The sequence below is a fragment of the Herpailurus yagouaroundi genome, unplaced genomic scaffold, assembly GCF_014898765.1.
Source record: "Herpailurus yagouaroundi ecotype Mexico unplaced genomic scaffold, PumYag 77, whole genome shotgun sequence".
NCBI classification, from domain to species: domain Eukaryota; kingdom Metazoa; phylum Chordata; class Mammalia; order Carnivora; family Felidae; genus Herpailurus; species Herpailurus yagouaroundi.
The window spans coordinates 55,711,871-55,725,796 of NW_024412388.1; the positions used below are offsets into that span (position 1 = coordinate 55,711,871).

Sequence of the window (13,926 nt, forward strand, 5' to 3'; positions counted from 1 at the left end):
TGCCTTTGATTTCCTTTTGTTGTCTGATTGCTGATGCTAGAACTTCCAACACTATGTTAAACAACAGCAGTGAGAGTGGGCATCCCTGTCATGTTCCTGATCTCAGGGAAAAAGCTCTCAGTTTTTCCCCACTGAGGATGATGTTAGCTGTGGGCTTTTCATAAATGGCTTTTATGGTCTTTAAGTATGTTCCTTCTATCCCGACTTTCTCAAGGGTTTTTATTAAGAAAGGGTGCTGGATTTTGTCAAAGGCCTTTTCTGCATCGATTGACAGGATCATATGGTTCTTATCTTTTCTTTTATTAATGTGATGTATCACGTTGATTGATTTGCGAATGTTGAACCAGCCCTGCATCCCCAGCCGCAGCAACTTCTTACTCAACACATCTCCAGAGGCAAGGGAAACAAAAGCAAAAGTGAACTACTGGGACCTCATCAAAATAAAATCTTCTGCACAGCGAAGGAAACAATCAGCAAAACTAAAAGGCAACCAGCAGAATGGGAGAAGATATTTGCAAACGACATATCAGATAAAGAGTTAGTATCCAAAATCTATAAAGAACTTATCAAACTCAACACCCAAAAAACAAATAATTGAATGAAGAAATGGGCAAAAGACATGAATAGACACTTCTCCAAAGAAGACATACAGATGGCCAACTGACATGTGAATAAATGCTCAATATCACTCATCAGGGAAATACAAATAAAAACCACAATGAGATATCACCTCACACCTGTCAGAATGGCTAACATTAACAACTCAGGCAACAACAGATGTTGGCAAGGACGCAGAGAAAGAGGGTCTCTTTTGCATTGTTGGTGGGAATGCAAGCTGGTGTAGCCACTCTGGAAAACAGTATGGCAGTTCCTCAAAAAACTAAAAATAGAACTACCCTACGACCCAGCAATTATACTACAAGGCATTTATCCAAGGGATACAGGTGTGCTGTTTCGAAGGGACACATGCACCCCCATTTTATAGCAGCACTATCAACAATAGCCAAAGTATGGAAAGAGCCCAAATGTCCATCGATGGATGAATGGATAGAGATGTGGTATATATATATATGGAGGATTACTTGGCGATTAAAAAGAATGAAATCTTGCCATTTGCAACTACGTGGATGGAACTGGAGGGTATTATGCTAAGTAAAATTAGCCAGAGAAAGACAAGTATCATATGACTTCACTTATACGAGGACTTTAAGAGACAAGACAGATGAACATAAGGGAAGGGAAACAAAAATAACAGAAAAACAGGGAGGGGGACAAAATATAAGAGACTCTTAAATACGGAGAACAAACAGAGGGTTCCTGGAGAGGTTGTGGGAGGGGGGATGGGCTAAATGGGTAAGGAGCATTAAGGAATCTACTCCTGAAATCATTGTTCCACTATATGCTAACTAATTTGGATGTAAATTAAAAACAATAAAATAAAAAAAATAAAGTACTTCCAGATGGAAAAAAAAATAAAGTGTGCCCTTAATGTGCCAGCAATCATACTGCATCCTTTTTTTGGTTCACTTTTTAGTACACCTTCTGAGGTCACTATTTCATACTTCTCTCTCCTTGAATATCAACATTTCCTCTCCCATTTTTACTTTCAGCTTATTAAATGAGAAAAATGAGCTAATCAGGTAACTTTCAAATATTGCCACGGTCACAACTATGCACCTGTCTATATCTATGTCTACATTCCCTATTTTTCTCTTCCTACTCTGGACAAATTACCTATGATTCCAGCTTAGGTCAATTTCTCTACTCCTGTACTAAATTCCATTTCTTCCTGCCTATTCAAGGACATTGCTCTAGTAATTCTCTCATGCATCATAAACTTTTCTCATTCTATTGGATTATTCCTTTCAGCATGTAAACATGCTATTCTTTTCTTATCTTAAAAAATTTCTCTTGATTCCATCTACCTCTCCAGTTACCATTCATTCATCTTTCCTTCAATTATAGCAACTCCTTTGAAAGAACAATTTGTACTTATTGTTTCTCTTTTTTTAATAAAGTAATTAATTAATTAACATATTCATTTATTTGAGAGAGAGAGACACAGAGCACGTGTGAGTAGGGGAGAGGGGCAGAAGGAGAGAGAATCGTAAGCAGCCTCCACACTCTGTGCAGAGCCTGATGCAGGGCTTGATCCCACAACCCTGGGACCATGTCCCAAGCTGAGATCAAGAGTGGGAAACTCAACTGACTGACCCACCCAGGTACCCCTATACTTTTTGTTTCTAATATCCCTCCATTTATACTCTCTTGAACCTGATCCAGTCAGGTTTTAGCCCTTATCATTCCACCAAAAGAACGCTTACCGAGGTCCAGTCACTTCCACAATATTAATGCCAATGTTCTCATCTTACTTTCCAGCGGAATTTACACTGCTCCTTCTTTGTTCTTTGACTTTTTTTTTTTTTTTTTTAACTTGGATTGCAGGACACTTTCCTTATCCGGTTTTCCTTCTACTTTTTCTGCAGTGTTCATCCTTGGGCTCTTCCTATTTCTGTCTATACTCATAGCCTAGGTGAACTCATCCAATGCATGATTTATAAACCATCTATATGATAATGACTCCCAAATATATATCTCTAACTGTACCTATATCCTCTGAACCCTAGACCTATATACCTATCTCCTTACTTGACATCTCAGACTCAAAATTAGCATGTCCAAAATTGAGCTTCTGACAATCTCGCCCTCACCCTGTCCAACAAACCTACTTCTCTTGAAGTCTCCTTGCCTTTTTGTCAAAGATAATGTGATTCTTTCAGTTGCTCTGGTGAAAAAACTTCAAAATATATCCCAAATCCAACCATTTTGTTATCTTCCTTGTTGCCACCATCCTAGTAAAAATAACTATCCTATCTCTCTTGGATTGTTGCAGTAGCCTTCTAACTCATCTTCTTGCTTAACATCAGTCCCTTGAAGTCCATTCGCCACATGGCAACCAGAGTGATCCCTTAAAACACAAATTAGATCATGTCACTGCTCTGCTTAAAACCCTCCATTTATTTACCATCTCATTCAGAGTAAAAGCCTAAGTCCTCACTATGACCTAAAAAGTACTACATGCATCCAGTTAGGTCTCTGACTTTATGTTCAATATTCTCTCCCTTATATACTTTACTCTAGTCACAATGGCATCCTTGATATTGGCAGGTGTATTTCCTTGTCAGAGCCTTTGTCCTTGCTATCCTCTCTACCTGAAATGCTTTTCCCAATAAATAAACATGTTTAGCATCCTTTCTTTGAAGGTCTTTACTTAAAATCACCTTCTTAGTGTGACCTTCCCTGGCTCCTCTATCTAAAATGTCAAATACTCCTCCTCTTAAATATTTCATATCCCCTTGCTTTATTTTTCTCCATAGGACCTATACAACATAATGCATCTTTTACTTTTGTATCTTATGAATTAGCTGTCTCCCCACTCTATAGAACTTAAGTTCCATGGGGGTCAAAATTTGGGTTTGTTCAGGGGCACCTGGGTGGCTCAGTTGGCTAAGCATCTGACTTTGACTCAGGTCATGATCACACAGTTCATGAGTTCAAGCCCTGTGTTGGGCTCTGTGCTGACAGCTCAGAGCCTGGAGCCTGCTTCAGATTCTGTGTCTCCCTCTCTCTGTGTTCCTCCTCTGCTTGTGCTCTGTCTCTCTCTCTCTCTCTCAAAAATAAATAAAGATTTTTTTAAAAAAATTAAAAATGGCACCAGCATTCTTCTCAAAGCTAGAACAAGCAATCCTAAAATTTGTAGGGAACCACAAGAGACCCCAAATAGCCAAAGTAATTTTGAAGAAGACCAAAGTGGGAGGCATCACAATCCCAGACTTTAGCCTCTACTACAAAGCTGTAATCATCAAAACAGCATGGGCATGGTATTGGCACAGAAACAGACACATAGTAGACCAATGGAATAGAATAGAGACTCCAGATTTGGACCCACAAAAGTATGGCCAAGTAATCTTTGACAAAGCAGGAAAGAATATCCAATGGAAAAAAGACGGTCTCTTTAACAAATGGTGCTGGGAGAACTGGGCAGCAACATGCAGAAGAGTGAAACTAGACCACTTTCTTACACCATTCACAAAAATAAACTCAAAATGGATAAAGGACCTGAATGTGAGACAGAAAACCATCAAAACCCTAGAGGAGAAAGCAGGAGAAAACCTCTCTGACCTCAGCCGCAGCAATTTTTTACTTGACACATCTCCAAAGGCAAGGGAATTAAAAGCAAAAATGAACTATTGGGACCTCATGAAGATAAAAAGCTTCTGCACAGCAAGCAATCAACAAAACTAAAAGGCAACCAACGGAATGGGAAAAGATATTTGCAAATGACATATCCGACAAAGGGCTAGTATCCAAAATCTATAAAGAGCTCACCAAAGTCCACACCCGAAAAGCAAATAACCCAGTGAAGAAATGGGCAGAAAACATGAATAGACACTTCTCTAAAGAAGACATCCGGATGGCCAACAGGCACATGAAAAGATGCTCAACGTCGCTCCTTATCAGGGAAATACAAATCAAAACCACACTGAGATACCACCTCACGCCAGTCAGAGTGGCCAAAATGAACAAGTCAGGAGACTATAGATGCTGGCGAGGATGTGGAGAAACGGGAACCCTCTTGTACTGTTGGTGGGAATGCAAACTGGTGCAGCCACTCTGGAAAACAATGTGGAGGTTCCTCAAAAAGTTAAAAATAGGGGCGCCTGGGTGGCGCAGTCAGTTAAGCGTCTGACTTCAGCCAGGTCATGATCTCGCGGTCCGTGAGTTCGAGCCCCGCGTCGGGCTCTGGGCTGGTGGCTCGGAGCCTGGAGCCTGTTTCCGATTCTGTGTCTCCCTCTCTCTCTGCCCCTCCCCCGTTCATGCTCTGTCTCTCTCTGTCCCAAAGATAAATAAAAAAACGTTGAAAAAAAATTAAAAAAAAAAAAGTTAAAAATAGATCTACCCCATGATCCAGCAATAACACTGCTAGGAATTTACCCAAGGGCTACAGGAGTGCTGATGCATAGGGGCACTTGTACCCCAATGTTTATAGCAGCACTTTCAACAATAGCCAAATTATGGGAAGAGCCTATGAATGGATAAATTGTGGTTTATATACACAATGGAATACTACTTGGCAATGAGAAAGAATGAAATATGGCCTTTTGTAGCAATGTGGATGGAACTGGAGAGTGTTATGCTAAGTGAACTAAGTCATACAGAGAAAGACAGATACCATATGTTTTCACTCTTACGTGGATCCTGTGAAACTTAACAGAAGATCATGGGGGAGGGGGAAGGGAAGAAAAAAAAAGTTAGACAGGGAGAGAGCCAAACCATAAGAGACTCTAAAAAACTGAGACTAAACTGAGGGTTGATGGGGGGTGGGAGGGAGAGGAAAGTGGATGATGGGCATTGAGGAGGGCACCTTTTGGGATGAGCACTCGGTGTTGTATGGAAACCAATTTGACAATGAATTTCATATAAAAATTTTAAAAAAAAATTTTTATTTTAAATTTGGGTCTGTTTTGTTCCCTGCTATATCCCTAATGCCTACAATAGTACTCAACACACAGTAGCTGCTTAATAAATATTTGTTGAATAAATCATTATATCTAACGCAAAACATTCAATCTTCATACTCAGATGTTTACCAGCCTACTGGGTGGCTCTAGCTAAATATCTATAAGACATCTCAAACTGAATAGATGCATAATGAGATATCACACTTACTCATAAATCAGTTTTTCCTTTTTTATTCCCCATAGGACCCCAATAGAAAGGAATTAGTGAATGATGTTATATCTATCAATTAGGTAGTCACTGGGATCTTATGAGAGCATTATCAGTGACCCCCCAAATCTCCACATTCTAAGTTTTATGGGAAGGAACCATGTTTACCATGTCCACAATTTCAGGTCCAGCTATTAGCACTCTGCCTGATAGGCAATCAGAAAATACAGACCACTTTTTGAAAGAAATTAAAAGAAGTACCTGTAGCCAATTATGTTAGAAATTTATGGTATGGGGCACCTGGGTGGCTCAGTTGGTTTAAGGATCCAACTTCACCTCAGGTCATGGTCTCATGGTTTGTGAGTTCAAGCCCCACATCTGGCATTCTGCTATCAGCATGGATCCTGCATTGGATCCTCTGTCCCCCTCTCTCGCTCTACGCATCCCCTGCTTGCACGTACATGCGTACTTTCTCTCTCTCTCTGAAAAATAAACGCTTAAAAAAATCTGTGGTATGTCTCTAACTACATTAGAAAATAGATATTTCAATAGAGGCAAATTAGAGAAGATAACCACTTTGAGATTTCGGGAAGAGATAACCACTTTGAAAGCCACTACACCTGAAAATAGAGTCATAATACAAGTGGTCATGTACAGCTGCACATTCTGGAGTTTCCTGAAGCAGGGACCTAGTTTGTTTTGACTCCTGTAACTTCATTATGTAGGGCAATAACTGAAAAATGTAAGGCATTCAATTGGTATCTGTAGAAAGAACTCCTGATGATCACTTCCATGTAAACAGAGGCAAATGACATTAAAAACATACTACATACACACAAATCTATGAAATAACCACAAAAAGAAAAGTAGGTGTGGCTTGTGAAAAAGTTTCTGTTTTAGCCCCTTCTTAGTTTAATGGGATGATGGTAATTTTTTTTTAATATAATTTACTGTCAAGTTGGCTAACATATAATGTATACAGTGTGTTCTTGGTTTTGGGGGTAGATTCCCAAGATTCATCGCTTACATACAACCATAAAACACCCAGTGCTCATCTCAAGTGCCCTCATCAATAGCCATCACGCATTTTCCCCTTTCCTGCCCTCCTCCCCCACCCCATCAACCCTGTTTGTTCTCTGTATTTAAGAGTCTCATGGTTTGCCTCCCTCCCTTTCTGTAACTTTTTTCTCCTTCTCTTCTCCCATGGTCTTCTGTTAACTTTCTCAAGTTCCACATGAGTAAAACATATGATATGTATCTTTCTCTGACTTATTTCACTTAGCATAATACCCTCCAGTTCTATCCACGTTGCTGCAAATGACAGGATTTCATTCTTGAAATGATGGTAATTCCAACCTAAACCAAATAAATTTCTTCCATTCATTCCAGTTATTTATAGAACACTTGCTATACATAAGGCCCTGTGCTAAACACTGGCAAAGATACAATATGAATCAGATATAGACCCTAAGGAACTTATAGTCTAATAAAAGAAATAAAACGTGTATATGATTATAATCAAGTACAAAATTGTATTTGCCTCAAAAGAAGTACACAGAAGATGAAATGAGAGTTGTATTAAGATGACTTTGGCTGAGAGGTTTGAACAGAGAAATTATGAGTGACATCTGAGTTAGGTCTTGAATTGTTAAGTGGGATTCCAAAGACATATTTGGGGTGTGCATATTATTTGTGTTTGGTGTGGGTGGAGGTGAAGGGGGACAAAGGTATTGGAGCAAGATGAAAAATGCACCCTGAGGAAAAATCTTTGTGAACAATGAAGGTAGAAAAGCATGTGGTATATACAGGGAACCTTAAACGATTCAATTAAATACATGAAGGAAAACAAAGTTAACCTTTATAAAAGTAAAACAGCCAGGCTAAGTCTGGAATTTTTTACACAAGCAAGAGAGTGTCTTCGAAGGTTTTTAAGCATAAGAGTAAAGTGACTTAAACTGTGCTTCAGAAAAATTTAGCTCTATGCAGCACATACTAGAAGTAAGATCATTAGTTAAGATGCTATGGGAATAGTCCAAGTGAGAAGTAATCAAGGTTTAACACAGGTGGCAGATGTAGAAATAAAACAAATACAACATATACCATGTATTAAGCATGTCTTTTTATCTTTGCATTTTGATGCTTTGACATCTAAGAACTTGTTCATCCTGGAGGGAATGCCCCTCCCAAGGCTAATGGATGCCTATACACAGTAAGGGCTCACTTATAAGCACCCTTATACAAACCAACCAATCCAGAGCCTAAACCTTAACAACCTTTATCAGGCTGTCATGGAGATCTCATTCTCTGGGCCACTATCCACCTGCCCTAATCACCCTTGGGACAGGAATCAGACAATTAGAGATAGTCCCTATAACCAGAGCCTTCTGAAATTATTTAAATGAGCTCATTGTAAACCTGCTTATTCTGCTTTGTCTGTTCTTCCCACAGAAACCACAATAAAGGTTGGTGCCCATATTTCTTCTTGCTTGTTCTACCTCCAGACTGGCTCTTGTGCTTTCCCATGTGGTCCCCTGTGTGGCATGGCATGCCATGTATTCTGTTTCTAGGGATCCATGAGTATTTAAAAAAATTTCTCCCCTCATAATAGTTATTTCCCTGTCAAAGTGTCTTACATACCTGATTAAAACATAACTCAGGCACCCTTAAAAGACAGCAGATACAGAACTGATCAGAATTGGTAACAGATAATAACAATACTACTTAAATTTTAAATTTCAAAGAACTTCCATCTATATTCTCTAGTTCAATTCTTATAATAACTTGTAAGATATTTAATAGTCATGTTTTACAAATAAGAAAACTAAAACTCAAAGGTCAATTTAAATTTTTTTTTTAATGTTTATTTATTTTTGAGACAGAGAGAGACAGAACATGAACGGGGGAGGGTCAGAGAGAGAGGGAGACACAGAATCTGAAACAGGCTCCAGGCTCTGAGCAGTCAGCACAGAGCCCGACGTGGGGCTCGAACTCATGGACCGTGAGATCATGACCTGAGCCAAAGTCGGACATTCAACCGACTGAGCCACCCAGGCGCCCCTGAAAGGTCAATTTATTTATTTTTTTTTCAACATTTATTTATTTTTGGGACAGAGAGAGACAGAGCATGAACGGGGGAGGGGCAGAGAGAGAGGGAGACTCAGAATCGGAAACAGGCTCCAGGCTCTGAGCCATCAGCCCAGAGCCTGACGCGGGGCTCGAACTCACAGACCGCGAGATCGTGACGGACGCTTAACCGACTGCGCCACCCAGGCGCCCCTCAAAGGTCAATTTAAATGCTCAAACTCATCCATCTATTAATCTGTTTATTTGTAAATTAAGGTTAATAATAGTACCTATCTCATTGAGTTAAGGTGATGATTAAATTAGTCTTCACTTTTTTTTTTTAGTATTTATTTATTATTTTTGAGCCACAGAGAGATAGAGTGTGAGCGGGGTAGGGGCAGAGAGAGAGGGAGACACAGAATCTGAAGCAGGCTCCAGGCTCTGAGCTGTCAGCACAGAGCCCGATGCAGGGCTCAAAATCACAGACTGCAAGATCATGACCTAAGCTGAAGTCAGATACTTAACCGACTGAATCACCCAGGTGCCCCTAAATTACTCTTCACTTCTCAAACACAATAAGAAGTTAAATTGTAGACATGTTCATATTAGATATCAATGATATCTTGATGGAGCCGTCTGGTAGCAGTTATAAATGCAAGAGTAAAGTGAATTTTAAGGAATAGAAGTGAAAGCTGGAGATTCAGATTTGAGATGATAAGAAATGAACTGAGTCCCAAAATAAAAACCTAAAGGCATAAAAAGAAGGTAATAGAACCAAGGGGAGAAACTGGAGATAGTAAAAGAAATCAGAAAAGAGTTATTTGAACCAGTAAAGTTCAGGGATAACTTAAATTTATTGAGGAAGATCAATACTGTCAGATGCTGCAGAGAGGTAGAAGTTAAGAAAGCCCATTGAATTTGGTGACTTTTGAAACCTTTAGATAACTCATTATTGACCTTTGAATAGTTTCTGTACAGAAATGGAGACAACAGATTGCAAGGGTTGAAAAGCGAACATAGATGTTCTGGTCCAACATGTAAAGACCACAAAAGTCATCAATCTTATTTTTATAACAAGAAAAAAGCTTAGCAAACTGAAAATCAACAGGTTTTTCAGATCCATCATGTAGTTTATAGGCAAACCACTGGCCTGAAAGTTGGACAGGCAGGAGAAAACAGAGAATCACAATTTACTGAGAGTAGAAACTTTGCAACTAGGGCCAGCAAATGGTAGGAAAACTTAAAGGATAACTAATTGCTGGAGACTGAATGTAGACTAATTTGAAAGGTAAAAATTCCTGAGGGCCCAGCCTCACACAGAGGCCCACCATGAGACTCATTGGGCTCTTGGGATGATCAGAGAAAAACTCCCTAATAATTTCAGCAGGGAGATAGGGCATAACTATTCTAAAATATACTCAGAATGTTCAGTTTTCCTTAACAAAGGCCTGCCCTCAAGGAAAACTATTTTATCAGAGCCTAACCAATGTGGGGGGAAGGAAATACACAACTCCAAGACCCTCTAGACTTCTTGTTCCACCTAAGGAAAAAAAATCTGGGAAACACTTATGAAGGTCACAGTGAAGGGACAAACGCCCACTAAAAGACTAAGACTAATCATGGGATTATAGAACACTTCCTCTCCCCCCAATATCTTATCACCACACCAAGAGGTCACCTGTACCGTAACAGGGGACTGGAATGGAAAGAAATGCAAGGCTCAGACTCTATGAAGGAGTCTCTAGGGAAACCTAAAAAACAGAGGAGACAAAAACAAGGACACCAGAGGAAATTGAAGCCTCAAAAACCCACCACACAGCCCAATTTCCAGTCAGATAGACACAAAATCTCACATTAAAGGCTTATTTTCCTCAGTTCATATTACCTGATGCAACATGTTCGTTTTCAACAAAAAATTACAAAGCATATCAAACTGACAAAGAACAGTCTGAAAAAACAAAGCAAGCATTACAGCCAGACTAAGATATGGCAGAGATTTCAGAATTGTCAAGAATAGGAATTTAAAATAATTATGATTAATATGCTAAGGACTCTAGGGGCACCTGGGTAGCTCATTCGGTTAAGGGTCCAACTCTTGATTTTGGCTCAGATAATGATCTCACAGTTTGTGGGATTGAGCCCCACAACGAGCTCTATGCTGACAGCGTGGAGCCTGCTTGGGATTCTCTCTCTGCCAAAATAAATAAATAAACTTAAAAAAATATGCTGAGGACTCTAATAGAAAAAGTGGATAACATGAAAACTCTAAGAAAGAATCAAAAGGAAATGAATGAACATGTAAGAAAGGAGAATGGAGGAACTAGGCAGAGAAGTGGGATAAAAGCATTGAAGAAACAGTGGTTGTTTTTACCATGAAACAAGATTGCTCATATTCCTAAGCTAATAGAAAAGATCTAATATAGGAAAAACTGGAGTGAGAAAACGGAAAATTGGTAAATACATGTTTTATGAGATTCTTTTCAAGTTCAGGATTAAGTCCTAAAAGGAGAAAGATGAGAAATAACATTGGTTACTGGTCAAACCAATGGTTGTAAACTTTAAAGTCTATGAAATTTTGCTTTAATTGGGTAAGCTGGCTATCTCAAAAAATGAAGATTATACTACTTCCCATCTCCCACCTGATTCTTTCCTTAGTAGGTAATTTCCTACGAATTTGTCATTATGTAAGAAATTCCCAAGAGAATTTTTCTAATCCTCTCAGCTACTATGAGAGTTACAAGACTTTTTAAAAAAAATTCACATGAATTCAATACAATTTTACTTTCAGATTTCCATACCTACAAGTAAAACAAAAATCAGACAGGATGAGCAGTAACCAATATTAGGTTAGTCAGCAAATACTTATTGAGTGCCTTCTTCATTGAAGGCAATAGCAGTGAACAAAACAAAAATGCCTGCTCCATGGAGTTCGACAATTTGGGTGAAGACAGAATAATGAAAAAGTGTATCATATACCAAGGAGGGATAAGTTTTATGGATAAGTTTACCCAAGGTTGAGGAACTGGATATATTGGTAATTAGAAATATTATTATCTTATGACAGGTGGATTAAAAAAATGTTTTAGCTTTGAGAGAGAGAACGTGCACATAAGTGGGGGAGGGGCAGGAGAGAGGGAGAAGGGGAGAGAGAGCGAGAGAGAAACCTCTTGTGGCTGGAACCCATGAACCATGAGATCATGACCTGAGCTGAAATCAAAAGTCAGACGCTTGACTATGCCATCCAGGCGCCCTGAGAAGGATTTTTTGTTAAGGTGACACGTGAAGGAAATGTGAGTCATGAGACTAACTGGGGGTGCAATATACCAAAGAACAGCAAATGCATAAGCCTTAAAATGGGAAAATAATGTGCCTTACATTGCTGTGAAACAATGAGCCAAAGGAAAGGGTCCAAGGTGAGATCCTGTGGGTCTGTAATGACATGAGCTTTTTACTCACATATAAAAACTGGAGGGTTTTGAGAAGAGCCACAGTGATTACTAAGTTTGGGGTATTAGAAGACCATTTAGGTGGTTACTGTGATGTGATAGGGACTTACATTAGGGAGGTAGTCTCGATTTATTTTGCAGGTAGAAATGATAGAATCTGCTGATGGAGTGGGGCATTAATGAAGTCAAGGGAAACTCCAAGGTTGTTTATTGTGTAATTGGAAGAGTGGAAACTCTCATTTACTGAAATGTCAAAGACTGCAAATTATATAAGGGGTTGGGGAGGGATTAGTTTTGCATATAAATTTGGAGATGCCTATTAACTTCTAAGTGCAGACATTGATTTTTTTAAAGTCTGGATTTTGGAAGAGGTGCTGGCTAGAAATATAAACTTGTGAGTCATTAGTATATAGGTGATTTTTAAAGGCATAACGCAATAGTGAAAAAAAAGGTGTTTAAAAACTGACCCCAGCAACACTCCAGTATTTAGATATGAAAAGAAGAAAAGTTACCACCAGCAAAGTAATTTGAAAACAAGTAGCCATAAACCAAAGAGAGAACTAGGGAGGGCTGGTGTCCAAGAAACTAAACGAAGTGATTCAAAACTTGAGAAGCAGGAGGGTTAAGAAGAAACTGAGGAATGGCCATTGCATTTGGATGCACGCCTATTGTTGACCTTCACGCAAACTATTTTGGTGTTGTGGTGGAATGGAAAAAAGACCCTGAGAACCATATTCTGGAGAGAATGTAAGGATCTCCCCCAAGAACTTTCAACAAGTTCTATTAAAGATTAGCTGAGCTAGTGCAGATTGGAGGAGAGATGCTGAAGGTCTGAGAAGAGAACAAAAGTGGTCCGGAAGTGTGGGAGAATGGATGAATCAGAAAACTTTAGTGCAATTGCTGGGCAGCACTAAAGAACCATTTGAAGTTGTAAGCGAAACAAGTCCACAGAGTTGTGTGCTCTTCTCCAACCTCTCGTTCAAGTGTTGCAGAAATGGCAGAACATTAGCAGGAATGGGTTTTAAAAGCACGATAGCATGAGGAAGCAGGAAAAAACTTCGACGACAGAGCATTAGTAAAGCTCAGTCCTCTGGCTCAACTGAAGCTGAGGATTGAATGGGGGCAACAAGCTTGACCCGGCGGACCGGAAAAACCACCCCAGGAATGCTAGGAGGAGGAGCGGTTCTAAACAAAGTAGGTCTTTCCCGTAGAGCAAGCACAGCAGTAGGGGGTTCAAAAAGGCTGTACTAGGCCACGGAAGGCGACACTGCGGTATGAGAGCTTCGAGGGATGACTGAACCCAGACGCACTAAGAGACTGGATCTAAAGGGGCTTCCTCCGAGACCCAGGAAGATTAGCGCCGGAACTTACAACCAGAGGTTCTGTTGCTTGCGGCTGTTTGCTGGAGAGATAGGCATGGTTGCGACAGGCTGTGGAGTGGTGGGCCACCCCTTCCCTGGCTGCTTCTGGAGTCCCTGTACCCCAACCCTCGGCGTTAGCGGCTCTGGCTGAGGCTCGGGAATGTTTGCCGGGCGTCATGGAGACGGAGGAACCCTGGCTCAACAAGCGGCCGCGCGGTTGGCTGGCGGCTGGAGACCGAGGAGGAGGGCGGAGGCGGAGGGGAGGGCAGAGGGTTGGTGGAGCAAGAGGAAGCCCCGGACGACGACTAGAAAAAGGAGGCGGGCGG

At 40.2% G+C, this 13,926-nt stretch overlaps 1 protein-coding gene across 1 annotated transcript in view; it reads right to left on the bottom strand.

Annotated features, from left to right (window-relative positions):
* DNAI4 (dynein axonemal intermediate chain 4) overlaps positions 1–13,888 on the bottom strand; it is an 81,914-nt gene extending 68,026 nt beyond the window's left edge. The window contains 2 exon segments of the mRNA XM_040470567.1: positions 13,611–13,718; positions 13,720–13,888. Of these exon segments, the coding sequence (XP_040326501.1) occupies positions 13,611–13,718; positions 13,720–13,778 (167 nt within the window). The 5' untranslated portion in view covers positions 13,779–13,888.
* Positions 13,889–13,926: the final 38 nt, after the last annotated feature.